The sequence below is a fragment of the Gopherus evgoodei genome, chromosome 2 (genome assembly GCF_007399415.2).
Source record: "Gopherus evgoodei ecotype Sinaloan lineage chromosome 2, rGopEvg1_v1.p, whole genome shotgun sequence".
Lineage (NCBI taxonomy): Eukaryota > Metazoa > Chordata > Testudines > Testudinidae > Gopherus > Gopherus evgoodei.
This window is the reverse complement of record NC_044323.1, coordinates 298679745-298696760: the sequence shown is the minus strand read 5'-3', so window position 1 is coordinate 298696760 and position 17016 is coordinate 298679745. Positions and strand designations below refer to the sequence as shown.

At 50.6% G+C, this 17016-nt stretch overlaps 1 protein-coding gene across 4 annotated transcripts in view; it reads right to left on the bottom strand.

Moving 5' to 3' along the window:
* The window catches only part of NRBP2 (nuclear receptor binding protein 2), a 75647-nt gene extending 61267 nt beyond the window's left edge, over positions 1-14380 (bottom strand). For 2 of the 4 annotated variants that reach the window (XM_030554123.1, XM_030554124.1), the window contains exon 1: positions 14206-14380. In XM_030554123.1, the coding sequence (XP_030409983.1) occupies positions 14206-14316 (111 nt within the window). In that variant the 5' untranslated portion in view covers positions 14317-14380. The remainder of the gene's footprint in view (positions 1-14205) is intronic. The other 2 variants (XM_030554126.1, XM_030554122.1) reach the window with 2 other exon arrangements.
* Between the last annotated feature and the right edge of the window lie 2636 nt (positions 14381-17016).

The window sequence follows — 17016 nt, the reverse complement described above, 5'->3', positions numbered from 1 at the left end:
TGTTTGGATAGAAGGCAGGGGTCCCAGGGGGGCGTCAAGGAACATGGGGGGTTGGATGGGGCAGGAGTCCCAGGGGGCGGGGGCAGGCCACGACCCCCTTGTGGGGTGAGGAGGGAACCGGTTGTTAAGAGTTTGGCAGCTCATCACTGAACACACCCACCCTAAAGCTCAGCTCCAGGCTTTCAATCCGGAGCAGGAAGGGCAGAGCCCCTCACTATCCAGTTCTGGGGAGCCCCCAGACCCCACAATTTCCAGATGGGAAAGTAGCATCCAGAGGCTGATGGGAAAGAGGAGCCATCTTCCAGTAGGGCTGGGGCAGCTCCCAGTGAGAATCCCACTGTTTGCCTCCACCCTTCCCCTTGGTGTGTAGTGGGAGGGCTGGGACCTTCCTTTATTTCCTTTCTCCCTGTGCCCTCAGCTGCCGCAGGACACCTCTCTATTGCCTGGTGGCTGCTGGGAGAAGGGGACTATGCCTCACTCTCTCCCCTACTGCTGAAACACAGGGGGCATGGATTTGCCTGCTCTCCTCCCGGTCTCCTTCTGCCAGGGAACCATGAAGTGGAGGCGGTGTGAGGGGAAACATTCCCTGTGCAGACAGCAGCGTAGCACAGCACAGCAGCCCTGGCTTTGGGACAAAGACTAGCCAGGGAGCCCCCACTGAGGCGATTGGGGTGGTTCCAGGGGGCACTGCAAGGGATCTGGCATTGCTGAGACAGCTCTGGGATGGGTGTCGGGAGATGTGGGCCCAGCTAAGCAGGGTCAGAATCCCAGCTCCCACACGGAGCCAGGCCCAAGTGAGGAGCCTGCCAAGGGCCAAATCCCCTGGTGGGGAAGGATGATCCTACCTTGGGATGTCCCTGGACTTTGGCTGCCTAGACCCGACCATTTCTTGGGTGGCAGGAAGCCCCTTTGAACCCCTCCCTCATGCTCTAACCTTCCCTGGGTGTCAGCCAGGCTCCAAACATCCCAACCACCCCCGTGTCACAGATGTCTTCTTCCACAGGGTCCCATCTCCCCTCTTCCTGCTGCTGCTGCCCCGCAGGACTCTTCTCAGCTGAGGGAAGCCAACTCTGCTGACAGGAGTCAGGGTGGCTGAGAGCTTCCCCTCATGCTACAGCTGGGGAGCCTGTGCTGAAACTCATGCTGGCAACAGCACCCAGAACACAAGATGCAGGCCTGGGCACCAGGCACCAGAGATGAGCACCTCCTGAAGTGGCTCTGGGAAGGACAGCAAGAAAGATTGGCTCAAGAGGTTATCTGGCAAACCAGAGGGGACCTGGGGGATTAATGAGGCTGACACACAGGGGTAGGAGGACTGCGGGGAACACTGCCAGAGCCTGAAGGATACACTGCAGGAAACACTTCTGCCCATACGCACCGACTCCGTGGGTGCTCCGGGGCTGGAGCACCCATGGGGGAAAAAATGGTGGGTCCAGAGCACCCACTGGCAGCCCCCCTATCAGCTCCCCCCCAGCACCTCCCACCTGCCAGTGGGCTCTGCAGATCAGCACCCATGCCTCCTGCCTGCTGCGATCAGCTGTTTCACAGCATGCAGGAGGCTGGTGGGGGAGGGGGCAGAGGGGAGAAGAAAGGACATAGCACGCTCAGGGGAGTGGGCAGGAAGAGGCGGGGTGGGGCCTTGGGGAAGGGGTGGAGTGGGGGCAGGGCCTGGGGCAGAGCCGGGGGTTGAGCACGCTCCAGCCGTTTAAAAAGTCGGCACCTGCTTCTGCCCTGAGCCCAGGGCTGAATAGCTGGACCAGGTGGGACCTTTAGCCTCCCCTCTCAGAGGGGCGGTGCAGGGAGCCTTGGGCCTGGGGCTGGCCAGACCCAGGCGGGTGGGCACTTTCCTGCTTTGCTGGAATGCGAGGTGTTTTTGTCTGAGGGAAAATCATAGTTTTAATCCCACCACGTGTGGTTTATGTTGGCACCCGTGGGTCCCGCAGGAGCTGCCAGCCAGCCCTGTGTGCAATCACGGGCAGTCTGAATAGTGTACAGCAGGGAGGCAAAGCCAGCAGAGAAACTGGGGAGGAACCAGGGCAGGGCTCCAGGACGGTGCTTAGGGGAGGGTCAGGCTCAGTAGGGAGTGTCAGTCCTTGGAACAGTGCCCAGCTGGGGAGAGCAGGCTCATATGGTGCCCAGGGTGAGGTAGGCCCAGTGCCCAGGGAACAGCACCCCTAGGACCATGCCCTGGGAAGCTGGGAATGGATCTGGATTCATTCTATCCTCCCTTTGCTACCAAACCCCATGTTTCACATCCTGGCAGGCAGCGTCTGCTGCATTAACCGGCAGCTGGGCCTGCCTGCCCTGGTACACAGACCTGCCCAAAGCCAGCTTTGACGACGCATTGATGAAAAGGCCATGCTGGCCAGCATGTACTATTGCTCCCCCCGCTCACCTCGGAGAGCAGCACCCACACTAGTAAAAGCAGCAAGATCTGAGATAAAGTACCCATGTCTGCCCAGCCTCAGGATGAACACCCCTCTTGGGGACTGATAACCCCAGCCAAGGTCCTGTGGTGTGACTGCCGCAGAGCACAAGGCAAACACTCCCTGCAGTCCCCTTATCGGAGCTGGAGCCAGCTGGGCTGGACTCTGAAGTCAGGGCACAATGACAGGAGAGATCACGGGGCCAGCCGCAGGCACTGGGGGAGGGGACTCTGGAAGCCAGGCAGGGAGATCAGAGAGTGGCCAGGGTCAAGGAAACACCAGGTGCCATTAGGGCAACTCACGGAACCCGCTGAACAGCGAACTCGCTTTGGGGTGAGCACTGACATACGGGACTGCGTAAGGGAGGGGGCACCACTTTCAAGGGTACAGCTGCCATTTTGCGTTCCGTTTGCATGCACAACGTCAGAGTCAGTCGCTGTGCAAGCCTGCTCACACGCACTCCTTTGGTTTTGATGCCGAGAGTGTTCAGGACCCTCTATTAACACCTTATGCTCCATTTCATTCAGCTCCTGTGACAAACAACAGGCTTTATACATGCCCCCTCCCCCCCCATTAGGGAAAGCTTCCCTTGTCCCTGGCTCCAGTATCATGGCCTCCCCACAAACATACCTCCTTCATTACACTGAAACCCGTATTACATAAGGGACCATGAAAGCAGAAGCTCCTTTGTGGGTAGTTCTCTGAAAACACCTACTCAGTGTGCCGTGCCAGTAAAAAAAAAGGTAAGAAATTGTTAGGCACCATTAGGAAAGGGATGGATAAGACAGAAAATATCATAATGCCACTATATCAATCAATGGTACGTCCACATCATGAATACTGTATGCTGTTCTGGTCTCATCTTTGGGGAGGGGGGAGAATCCCCCAAAAACTCACCACAGTAACATTTAACTTTAAAAAGAGGAACTAACTCAAGAACGAGGATGCTAGTAAGACAGTAATTAAAAAAAGCAGTCGAGAGTACAATGCCTGCAGACTGCCTGGAGACGACGTAAAAACACCTCCTAAAGGCTCAGACTAAGGGTATGTCTACATCTACAATTTTGCAGCGCTGGTTGTTACAGCTGTATTAGTACAGCTGTATATGGCCAGCGCTGCAGAGTGGCCACACTTACAGCAACCAGCGCTGCAAGTGGTGTTAGATGTGGCCACACTGCAGCGCTGTTGGGCGGCTTCAAGGGGGGTTCGGGGAACGCGAGAGCAAACCGAGGAAGGAGACCAGCTTCGCCGCAGTTTGCTCTCGCATTCCTCGAACCCCCCTGCAAACCGCAGGGAAGGAGACCTGCTTGCTCGGGGATTCGGGGAACGCGAGAGCAAACCGCAGGGAAGGAGACCTGCTTGCTCGGGGATTCGGGGAACGCGAGAGCAAACCGCAGGGAAGGAGACCTGCTTGCACGGGGGTTCGGGGAACGCGAGAGCAAAACGGGGAAGGAGACCTGCTTGATTACCAGAGGCTTCCTCAGGTATGCTGGGATACCTGCTTATTCCACGGAGGTCAAGAAAAGCGCTGGTAAGTGTCTACACTTGATTACCAGCGCTGGATCACCAGCGCTGGATCCTCTACACCCGAGACAATACGGGAGTACGGCCAGCGCTGCAACAGGGAGTTGCAGCGCTGGTGATGCCCTGCAGATGTGTACACCTCCTAAGTTGCAGCGCTGTAACCCCCTCACCAGCGCTGCAACTTTGTGATGTAGACAAGCCCTAAATGTATATCCCAAACCAAAACACAGAGAACCAAAAAACGCCACTACAGCTAAACAATTGAGTAATGGAGGCTGTTAGAGGCAAATAAAAATTGGAAGCCAAATCCTAATGAGGAAAATAGAAAGGAGCAGAGTTTTGCAAGGAAGTTCTCCAGGTGAAGGAGGAGCAAATACAGCATCTGTGGGGTAAGTGACTGTCTGTAGTGTGTGTTTGGGGGTTACTTGCTGTGTGCTGAGCTTGTGTTTGTCAGTTTGTTTGTCAGTTTGTTTGTTTGTCAGTTTGTTTGCTTGTTTGTTTGTTTGTTTGAAGGACCATGTGCTGTGGCTGGCAGTTGGAGGCCCTGAGCTTCAAAGGAAGGTTTGAAAGCTCGAAGCCTCTGGTAATTGACTGAGCCTTAATCAGTGGGCGGGGCATTCACTCAGGCCAGGGCTTTATAAAGCCGCACACAAGCGACCGGGGGCTGCTAACAGGGAGTTTGGCAAGGGGGGGGTCCCTTGTTGGTCCTACCTGTTCCCCTGTAGTCCCCTTAAAACCTATAACCCAAACCATATTCCAAAACCCCTTTCTTTAAACCACCCTTCCATTAACTAGGAGACAATGCAGGCAGAAGCCCAGCAGCAGAGTGGAGGCTATCCAGTTTATTGTGCTGAGTGTAGCATGTATGATTACCTGCCCTGTGAGCGGGTGGTGTATGTGTGCATTTAGTGCAAGGAGCTCCTGGCCCTCAGAGACCGTGTATGGGCTTTGGAGGCCAGGGTCATGGAACTGGAGGAGCTAAGGGAGGCAGAGAGTTATGATGAGGCTTTCTGGGACATCTCCGCTCAGACAGCCTCTGCGCTGTTGAGGAGGAAGAAAGGCCCAGAGAAGCAGAGCTGTCAACGGCAGCAGAGGGAAACCTTCCCATAGTGGAGACCCTCCTTCCAGATGGTGCTGGGGTTGCCTCTCGCATTGAGGTTACCTCTCTGGGGGAGGGAACGCCAGCTGCTAGGAAAAGGCAGGTGTTAGTAATGGGAGATTTGATCATTAGAAATGTAGATAGCTGGGTTTGTGATGACCGGGAGAACCGTATGGTGACTTGCCTGCCTGGTGCGAAGCCTGCGGATCTCTCGAGGCATCTAGACAGACTTATGTGTAGTGCTGGGGAGGAGCCGGTGGTCATGGTACACGTACGTACCAATGACATAGGGAAGGGTAGGTGAGACGTCCTGGAAGCCAAATTTAATCTGCTAGGGAAGAGACTGAAATCCAGGACCTCTATGGTGGCATTCTCAGAAATGCTCCCAGTTCCACACGCAGGGTCAGGTAGGCAGGCAAAGCTTCAGAGTCTCAATGCGTGATGAGATGGTGGTGTAGAGAGGAGGCGTTTATGTTCGTTAGGAACTGGGGAAACTTTTGGGATGGGGGGAGCCTATACAGGAGAGATGGGGTGCACCTAAACCTAAGTGGAACCAGACTGCTGGCACTAAACATTCAAAAGGTTGTAAAGCAGTTTTTAAACTAGGAGATGGGGGAGGAGCATGTGGATCGGACACAGACTTCTCTTAGGGGAGAGTCTGATGATAGGGAATCTCCAGGTTATAGTCAGGAGCAGAGGACGGAAGAGGATAATGTAAGGGCCGGATCAGAAGATAAACAGTCACATAAAAAAGAATCTGGCATATCAGAAAAGGGCAGACAAATAAACAGGGACAAGTTTTGAAAGTGCTTGTACACAAATGCTAGAAGTCTAAATAATAAGATGGGTGAACTAGAGTGCCTTGTGATAAAGGAGGATATTGATATAATAGGCATCACAGAAACCTGGTGGACTGAGAGCAATCAATGGGACACAATCATTCCGGGGTACAAAATATATCGGAAGGACAGAACAGGTCATGCAGGGGGAGGAGCGGCATTATATGTGAAAGAAAATGTAAATTCAAACGAAGTAAAAATCTTAAGCGAATCCACATGTTCCATAGAATCGCTATGGATAGAAATTTCATGCTCTAATAAAAATATAACATTAGGGATCTATTACCGACCACCTGACCAGGACAGTAATAGTGATGATGAAATGCTAAGGGAAATTAGAGAGGCTATCAAAATTAAGAACCCAATAATAGTGGGGGATTTCAATTATCCCCGTATTGACTGGGAACATTTCACTTCAGGACGAAATGCAGAGATAAAATTTCTCGATACCTTAAATGACTGCTTCTTGGAGCAGCTGGTACGGGAACCCACAAAGGGAGAGGCAACTCTAGATTTAATCCTGAGTGGAGCACAGGAGCTGGTCCAAGAGGTAACTATAGCAGGACCACTTGGAAATAGTGACCATAATACAATAGCATTCAACATCCCTGTGGGGAGAAGAATACCTCAACAGCCCAACACTGTGGCATTTAATTTCAAAAGAGGGAACTATACAAAAATGAGGGGGTTAGTTAAACAAAAGTTAAAAGCTACAGTGACTAAAGTGAAATCCCTGCAAGTTGCATGGGCCCTTTGTAAAGACACCATAATAGAGGCCCAACTTCAATGTATACCCCAAATTAAGAAACACAGTAAAAGAACTAAAAAAGAGCCACCGTGGCTTAACAACCATGTAAAAGAAGCAGCGAGAGATAAAAAGACTTCCTTTAAAAAGTGGAAGTCAAATCCTAGTAAGGAAAATAGAAAGGAGCACAAACACTGCCAGCTTAAGTGCAAGAGTGTAATAAGAAAAGCCAAGGAGGAGTTTGAAGAACGGCTAGCCAAAAACTCCAAAGGTAATAACAAAATGTTTTTTAAGTACATCAGAAGCAGGAAGCCTGCTAAACAACCAGTGGGGCCCCTTGACGATCGAAATACAAAAGGAGCGCTTAAAGACGATAAAGTCATTGCGGAGAAACTAAACGGATTCTTTGCTTCAGTATTCACGGTTAAGGATGTTAGGGAGATTCCCAAACCTGAGCCGGCTTTTGTAGGTGACAAATCTGAGGAACTGTCACAGATTGAAGTGTCACTAGAGGAGCGTTTGGAATTAATTGATAAACTCAACATTAACAAGTCACCGGGACCAGATGGCATTCACCCAAGAGTTCTGAAAGAACTCAAATGTGAAGTCGCGGAACTATTAACTAAGGTTTGTAACCTGTCCTTTAAATCGGCTTCGGTACCCAATGACTGGAAGTTAGCTAATGTAATGCCAATATTTAAAAAGGGCTCTAGAGGTGATCCTGGCAATTACAGACCAGTAAGTCTAAAGTCGGTACCGGGCAAATTAGTCGAAACAATAGTTAAGAATAAAATTGTCGGACACATAGAAAAACATAAACTGTTGAGCAACAGTCAACATGGTTTCTGTAAAGGGAAATCGTGTCTTACTAATCTATTAAAGTTCTTTGAAGGGGTCAACAAACATGCGGACAAGGGGGATCCAGTGGACATAGTGTACTTAGATTTCCAGAAAGCCTTTGACAAGGTCCCTCACCAAAGGCTCTTACGTAAATTAAGCTGTCATGGGATAAAAGGGAAGGTCCTTTCATAGACTCATAGACTCTAGGACTGGAAGGGACCTCGAGAGGTCATCGAGTCCAGTCCCCTGCCCTCATGGCAGGACCAAATACTGTCTAGACCATCCTTAATAGACATTTATCTAACCTACTCTTAAATATCTCCAGAGATGGAGATTCCACAACTTCCCTAGGCAATCCATTCCAGTGTTTAACTACCGTGACAGTTAGGAACTTTTTCCTAATGTCCAACCTAAATCGCCCTTGCTGCAGTTTAAGCCCATTGCTTCTTGTTCTATCATTGGAGGCTAAGGTGAACAAGTTTTCTCCCTCCTCCTGATGACACCCTTTTAGATACCTGAAAACTGCTATCATGTCCCCTCTCAGTCTTCTCTTTTCCAAACTAAACAAACCCAATTCCTTCAGCCTTCCTTCATAGGTCATGTTCTCAAGACCTTTAATCATTCTTGTTGCTCTTCTCTGGACTCTCTCCAATTTCTCCACATCTTTCTTGAAATGCGGTGCTCAGAACTGGACACAATACTCCAGTTGAGGCCTAACCAGCGCAGAGTAAAGCGGAAGAATGACTTCTCGTGTCTTGTTTACAACACACCTGTTAAAGCATCCCAGAATCACGTTTGCTTTTTTTGCAACAGTATCACATTGTTGACTCATATTAAGCTTGTGGTCTACTATGACCCCTAGATCTCTTTCTGCCATACTCCTTCCTAGACAGTCTCTTCCCATTCTGTATGTGTGAAACTGATTGTTCCTTCCTAGGTGGAGCACTTTGCATTTATCTTTATTGAACTTCATCCTGTTTACCTCAGACCATTTCTCCAATTTGTCCAGATCATTTTGAATTTTGACCCTGTTCTCCAAAGCAGTTGCAATCCGTCCCAGTTTGGTATCGTCCGCAAACTTAACAAGCGTACTTTCTATGCCAACATCTAAATCGTTGATGAAGATATTGAACAGAACCAGTCCCAAAACAGACCCCTGCGGAACCCCACTTGTTATACCTTTCCAGCAGGATTGGGAGCCATTAACAACTACTCTCTGAGTACGGTTATCCAGCCAGTTATGCACCCACCTTATAGTAGCCCCATCTAAATTGTACTTTCCTAGTTTATCTATAAGAATATCATGCAAGACTGTATCAAATGCCTTACTAAAGTCTAGGTATATCACATCCACCACTTCTCCCTTATCCACAAGGCTCGTTATCCTATCAAAGAACGCTATCAGATTAGTTTGACACGATTTGTTCTTTACAGATCCATGCTGGCTATTCCCTATCACCTTACCACCTTCCAAGTGTTTGCAGATGATTTCTTTCATTACCTGCTCCATTATATTCCCTGGCACAGAAGTTAAACTAACTGGTCTGTAGTTTCCTGGGTTGTTTTTATTTCCTTTTTTATAGATGGGCACTATATTTGCCCCCTTCCAGTCTTCTGGAATCTCCCCCGTCTCCCATGATTTCCCAAAGATAATAGCTAGAGGCTCAGATACCTCTTCTATTAACTCCTTGAGTATTCTAGGATGTATTTCATCAGGCCCTGGTGACTTGCAGGCATCTAATTTTTCTAAGTGATTTTTTACTTGCTCTTTTTTTATTTTATCTTCTAAACCTACCCTCTTCCCGTAAGCATTCACTATACTAGACATTCCTTCAGACTTCTCAGTGAAGACCGAAACAAAGAAGTTATTAAGCATCTCTGCCATTTCCAAGTCTCCCGTTACTGTTTCCCCCTCCTCATTGAGCAGTGGGCCTACCCTGTCCTTAGTCTTCCTCTTGCTTCTCATGAACTGAGAACTGGTTAAAAGACAGGGAACAAAGGGTAGGAATTAATGGTAAATTCTCAGAATGGAGAGGGGTAACTAGTGGTGTTCCCCAAGGGTCAGTCCTAGAACCAATCCTATTCAATTTATTCATAAATGATCTGGAGAAAGGGGTAAACAGTGAGGTGGCAAAGTTTGCAGATGATACTAAACTACTCAAGATAGTTAAGACCAAAGCAGATTGTGAAGAACTTCAAAAAGATCTCACAAAACTAAGTGATTGGGCAACAAAATAGCAAATGAAATTTAATGTGGATAAATGTAAAATAATGCACATTGGAAAAAATAACCTTAACTATACATACAATATGATGGAGGCTAATTTAGCTACAATGAGTCAGGAAAAGGATCTTGGCGTCATCGTGGATAGTTCTCTGAACATGTCCACGCAGTGCGCAGAGGCGGTCAAAAAAGCAAACAGGAGTTAGGAATCATTAAAAAGGGGATAGAGAATAAGACTGAGAATATATTATTGCCCATATATAAATCCATGGTACGCCCACATCTCGAATACTGTGTACAGATGTGGTCTCCTCACCTTAAAAAAGATATTCTAGCACTAGAAAAGGTTCAGAAAAGGGCAACTAAAATGATTAGTGGTTTGGAGAGGGTCCCATACGAGGAAAGATTAAAGAGGCTAGGCCTCTTCAGCTTGGAAAAGAGGAGACTAAGGGGGGATATGATAGAGGTATATAAAATCACGAGTGATGTGGAGAAAGTGGATAAGGAAAAGTTATTTTCTTATTCCCATAATACAAGAACTAGGGGTCACCAAATGAAATTAATAGGTAGCAGGTTTAAAACAAATAAAAGGAAGTTCTTCTTCACACAGCGCACAGTCAACTTGTGGAACTCCTTACCTGAGGAGGTTGTGAAGGCTGGGACTATAACAATGTTTAAAAGGGAACTGGATAAATTCATGGTGGCTAAGTCCATAAATGGCTATTAGCCAGGATGGGTAAGGAATGGTGTCCCTAGCCTCTGTTTGTCAGAGGTTGGAGATGGATGGCAGCAGAGAGATCACTTGATCACTGCCTGTTAGGTTCACTCCCTCTGGGGCACCTGGCATTGGCCACTGTCGGTAGACAGACACTGGGCTAGATGGACCTTTGGTCTGACCCGGTACGGCCGTTCTTATGTTCTTAAGTAAAATGTAAAGGTATAAGGCAGGCCAAAAAAGAACTTGAAAAGCAATTTGCTAAAGATACAAGTTCTTTACTATTGTTATTTAAGTACACCAGAAGCTTGAAGCCTCCAAAGCAGGCAGTGGGGCCACTGGATGACAAAAGTGTTAAAGGAGCACTCAAGGAAGATAAGGCCATTGCAGAGAAGCTAAACGAATTCTTTGCATTGATACCCACATCTGAGCCATTCTTTTTCAGTGACAAATCTGAAGTAGTGTCTCAAATTGCTGTCTCACTAGATGAAGTTTTGGAACAACTTGATAAACTAAACAGTAATAAGCGACCAGGACCTGATGGGATTCACCCAAGGGTTGCGAAGGAACTCAAATATGAAATTGCAGAAGTACTAACTGTGGTATGTTACCTATCACTGAAAAATGCCTCTGTACCAGATGACTGGAAGGTAGCTACTGTGACACCAATTTTTAAAAAGGGCTCCATACGTGATCCTGGCAATTACAGGCTAGTAAGCCTCATGTCATTTCTGGGCAAATTGGTAGAAACTATAATAAAATAACAGAATTATCAGACACATAGATAAACATGATTTGTAGGGGGAAAGTAAGCATGGCTTTTGTAAAGGGAAATCATGCCTCACCAATCTCCTAGAGTTCTTTGAAGGAGTCAACAAGCATGTGAATAAGGGTGATTCAGCTGATACAGTCTACTTGGATTTTCAGAAAGTCTTTGACAAGGTCCTTCACCAAAGGCTCTTAAGCAAAGTCAGATGTCATGGGATAAGAGGGAAGATCCTTTCATGGATCAGGAATTGTTTGAAAGATAGGAAACAATGGGCAGGAATGAATGATCAGTTTTCACAAAGGAGAGAGGGGAAGAGCTGGGTCCCCTAGGAATCTGTACTGGGACCAGTGCTTTTCAACATATCCATTAATAATCTGGAAAAGCGAGTGAAGTGAAGTGGCAAACTTTGCAGATGATACTAAATTATTCAAGATAATTAAGTCCAAAGCAGACTGTGAGGAGTTACAAACAGATCTCACAAAACTGGGTAGCAAAATGGCAGATGAAATTCAATGTTGATAAATTCAAAGTAATGTGCATTGGAAAACATAATCCCAACTATACATACATACAAAATGATGGGGTCTAAATTAGCTGTTACCACTCAAGAAAGATCTTGGAGTCACACTTTAGAGTTCTCTGAAAACTTCTGCTGAGTGGGCAGCAGCAGTCAGAAAGGCTAACCGTATATTAAGAACTATTAAAAAGGGATAAAAATGAGAAAAATATAATGCCACTGCATAAATCCATGGTGAGTCCACACCTTGAATACTGTGTCCAGTTCTGGTTGCTCCATCTCATAAAGGATATAGTGGAGCTGGGAAAGGTTCAGTGAAGGGCAACAAAGATGATCAAGGTCAGGCGTCTCAGGCCGCATCAGCCTGCAAGGTTATTTTCTGCAGCCCGCGAGCTCCTCACACCCACCTTCCCGCCCCAGCATTTACCTAGAGCGGCTCCGGCCCAACACGCACCAGAGGCAGGGCAGGCTCCCTGCCTGCCTGCCTGCCCTGCCCCCACACCACTCTGTGAAGCAGACGGAACCTGGGGGAAGAGAGATGCAGGGGTATGTGTGGCTGTTGCTTCAGGCACCGCCCCCAGCAGCTCCCACTGGCCACGGTTGCCCATTCCCGGCCAATGGGAGATGCTGGGGGTGGTGCCTGAAGCAACAGTCACACACACTCCCCTGTGCCCCTGCTCCCCCATGTTCCAGCCACTTCCCGGAGAGCCATAGAGGCAGGTCAGGCAGGCAGGGAGCCTGCCCTGTCCCCGGTGCATGCCGGGCCAGAGCCCACACCCCGAACTCCTCCTGCAGTCGAACCCCCTCCCCTGAGTCCCTTGCTGCACCCTGCACCCTGACCCCCTGCCACACCCCTCCTGCACCCCAACCCACTGCCCTGAGCCCCCTGCCACACTCCGACCCACTGCCATACTCTGCACCCTGACCTCCTGCCCTGAGCCCCCTGGTGCACCCTGCACCCCTCCTGCACCCCATCCCCCTTCCCTGAGCCGCCTGCTGCATCCTGCACCTGACCCCCTGCTGCACCCAGCCCCCCTCCTGTACCCTAACTCACTTCCCTGAGTCCCCTCCCACACCCCACCTGCACCCCGATCCCCGGCCCTGACCCCCAGCTGCACCCCTCATCCCTCCTGCACCCCGATCCCCTGTCCTGATCCCCAGCTACACCCCTCATCCCTCCTGCACCCACACTCCAACTCCCTGCCCTGAGCCCCTGCCACACCCCACACCCCTCCTGCTCCCCCTGGGGGCAGGGAGGGGGTGAAGTTGGGGTGGGGATTTCGGGGAAGAGGTTGGAATGGGGGCAGGGAAGGGGTGGGAAGAGGCGGGGCAGGGGCAGGGCTTTGTGGAAGGGGTGGAGTGGAGGCAAGGCTGAGGGCAGTGGTGGGGAGGTGTCAGTAATGTGGCCCTCGGGCCAATGCGCTAGTCCTCATGTGGCCCTCGTGGTTATTTGAGTTTGAGAGCCCTGCTCAAGGTTATGGAACAGCTTCCCTATGAGGAGAGACTACAAAGATTAGGGCTGTTCATCTCAGAAGAGAGACAACTAAGGGGGGATATGGCAGATGTCTACAAATTGGTGAATGATGTGGGAGAAGTGTTATTTATAGAAGCCTGCAAATCCACAGACCACTTTTGCAGATCATGGATCAGTTGTGGACTCTAGTTATTTACCTTTTCACAAATACAAAAGCCAAGTGTCACTCAATGAAATTAATAGGCAGCAGGTTTAAGATAAAATTAAATATTTTTTCACAGAATGCACAACTAACCAGTGGATCTCATTGCCATGGGATGCTGTGAAGGCCAAAAGCATAACGGGTACAAAACAGAACTGGGTAAATGAATGGAGGATGGGTCCATCAGAGATTAGCCAGGATGGGGTCAGGGACGCAGCCCCCTGCTCTGGGTGTCCCTAAATCTCTGACTGCAGAGGCTGGGAGTGGAAAACAGGGGTGGGTCACTCCATAATTGCTGTGTTCTGTTCACTCCCCCTGAAGTTCTGGGTGCCAGCCACTGTCAAAGACAGGATACCGGGCCAGATGGAAGCATGGTCTGACCCAGGACAGCAGCTCTTATGATCTTCTCTCTCCAAGCGTTTCCTGTTTTTACAATCACCCCCTCCTCACCAGATTGCTTATTCCCCGCCCCCCGTTGGCCTCGATGAATTAATGTGACAGGGAGAGCAAGAAGGACCCGATGTCAAGTCTCCCCGGGCAGAGCGCAGCGTCCCGGCTGAGTGGTCGGGGGGAGGCCCTGCTAAGGGGGAAGGAGCAGCGCACCCCCGTGGGGCTGCAGCCCGGGCCGGCCCCCACACTGTGCGCAGCGGGGCCGCGGGACCGCAGCGCCCCGAGCTCCCGGCGGCCCCGGGGGAGCAGGCTCGGGCGGGGAGCGCAGGAGGCAGACCCGGGTGGCAGCGGAGCCTGTGGCGCAGGAAGCCTGGCTCGGTGCGGGACTCGCCCCGCGCACCCCGGCCCCCCGCTCGCTCAGCGCCGCGCCCCGGGCCCCACCTGCTCCCGGCGCTTCTGCCAGCGCCCGCAGGGGCTTTCCTCCAGCACCTCGCTCTCCTCCTCGCTCTCCTCCTCCTTCTCCGCCGGCAGCGCGGCCTCGGCCCCCGACATCCCGGAGCGCTGCGGGCTCCCAGCCCCGCTTCCCCGGCTCGAGTCCGCGCGGCGCGGCGCGGCGCAGAGCGCGCGTGGGGCCCGGCCGGACCTGGCGGGTCCCCGCAGCGCTGCAGGGCTGGACTCGGAGCCCCCGCCCGCCCGCGGCGTGACGGGCAGCTCCGATAACGCCCTCGGACCGGCCCGTGGCAGCGGGTTCAAGGGTCACCGCCGGGGCCTGATTCCCACTGGAGCGGGGCTGGCTCCGGCTTCCAGCGCCAGTTCCCCGCTCCGGGCGCACTGAGCCAATCGGCTTCCCGGGAGCTGAACACGAGCTCTGGCTGCGAGGCATTTTCTCCAGCCCTGAGTCATGTGTGTGGCTCCCGGGCCTGCCCAGCACGGGTCTGTGTGTGTGAAAACACGCGTCGCTGCCCCTTTAAGGGTGCGGGCTTTCCTGCTGCGGAGAAGCGGCATCCCGCTCCCGGCCTGGGCAGTGACAGCCTGAGAGGAGCCAGGCGAGGCAGCGCACGTGGTAGCGGAGACTCCTGGCCAAGAGCGGGGAGAGCCTGATCTGGGGCTGGGGGGAACCAAAGAGTGCCCATTAGGAGCGGGACAAGCCTCCCTGGCAGGCACCACCGGCTGCAATGAAATCACAGAACTAGGATTTTACTGTTTGTAATGAAGGGGTTTGCAAGGGAGAAGGTGCTCTGTTGAGAACTGTGTTAAAGTGCAGAGCCATCACTTTACCTTTCAGGGGTTTCCTGGTCTGGCTTGCAGCCTAGGCGCCTCTGTTGGGAAACATGAAGTCTGGGCCCAGAAACAGGCGGCCTGGAGAGAGCTGGCCTGGAACAAGGTGGAGTGAGCTGTGCACCCCTGCCTTTAGGGAGCAGCTTCTTCTCTCTCTTCACCTTTATTGAAATACAAACTTAAGAAAAACCCCCCAAAGTTACAGTCACAGTTGGATTATTCACAGATACAAACCAAAGCCTTAGACTCTTCCTCCTGAAAACTGGGAGGTCAGTCCAGTATCAAAAGCCCCGCCACGGCCCACTTGCCACCAAACTCATTCATGTTCCTCTGCCATTGCCTGCAACTGACTAACTGCACAAATTGTGACAGGCTTCAGAGGGGCAGTCCTGTTAGTCTGTATCTGCAAAAAGAACAGGAGCACTTGTGGCACCTTAGAGACTAACACATTTATTTCAGCATAAGCTTTTGTGGGCTACAGCCAGGGCTGGTGCAAGGAAGTTTCTGGCCCTAGGCGAAACTTCCACCTTGTGCCCCCCTACAGCCCTGCAGCAGCTCCCCGCACCTCCTCTGCCCTGAGGTGCCCCTCCCGCGGCAGCTCCCCCCCGTGTAGCCGTGCAGCACCTCCCCACCCCAGCTCACGTCTGCTCCGCCTCCTCCCTGAGCACGCCGCCCCTGCTCTAATTCTCCTCCCAGGCTTGCGGTATCAAACAGCTGATTGGCGCTGCAAGCCAGGGAGACGGGAGAAGTGGAGCAGCGACCGCGTGCTCGGGGAGGAACGCTGTAAAAAATAATTGGCACCGCTTTTTGGCGCCCCCAAATCTTGGCGCCCTTGGCAACCGCCTAGTTGGCCTTAATGGTAGCACTGGCCCTGGCTACAGCCCAAAGCTTATGCGCAAATAAATTTGTTAGTCTCTAAGGTACCACAAGGACTCCTGTTCTTTTTGTACAAATTGTATGACCCTCATTGTCTCTCTCTGTGTGTTTTGGGTTCTTGTGTGGTAAGGTTCTGGATTTTAAGAAATAAAGTAGTGTTACATTGTAACCATCCAGAAAGAGTCTTTCAGGGCTTATCTACTCTACAAAATTAAATCAACCTAATTTACGTCAGCATACAGCTGCTGTAGTAATTACATCGCTGCTGCATGTTGACACTTTGCTGCTTGTGTTAGCGTTGCGCACGCTCACCAGAAGCACTTGTACTGAACAGACCATCAGTGTGGAGCATCGTGGGACAACTTCTGAAAGCCAGTAACAGTCAATGTAAGCAACGCAGCATCCACACTGACCCGGTGTTGTCCTAACTACATCGACATTGACTCTACACCTCTGGCGGATGTGGAGTTATTATTTAGGGGGCAGTTACGTCACTGGAAGTGAAATTTTAGCGTAGACACTTCCATAGTTAGGTCAACATAAGCTGCCTTGCATGGACCTAACTCTGTAGTGTAGACCAGGCCTTATGTTTTTCTCTAACTTCTCTGAATGCCATGAATATAACAGTCCCCTCTTTTTAAGAGTGTCCGCATATGACCTTACATCATAGTATTTTCATTTTATCAGATGCTATCTTCACATTTTCTCCAGCAAATGTAGGAGCTTTTTCCATTTTGGATTTTAGGTTTTCCATATCATCCAAATTCCTTTGTACCTCTGCAGGCACTCCTCCATACAAGAGGCATGCTGCCAACGCAGGCAGTTGAACCCCCAGAATCTGATTGAACTGGTCCACCATCTCATCAGATAATAAGTGTGCTGAGGTGGGGAGCGTTTTGTGGATCCCTAGAAACTCACAAACCTGCTGAAACACTTTGGATCCAAAGTTCTCCCTTAATCTGTGTGAAACTCATCCATGACACCAAAGATGGAGGCAGAATGAATTCGCTAGAATCCCTGCTACCATCACAGCCTCTTGGTTTCTTACTGGGTAAACTTCAGGCCATTTTGTAGAATAGTCTATGGCTACCAACAAAT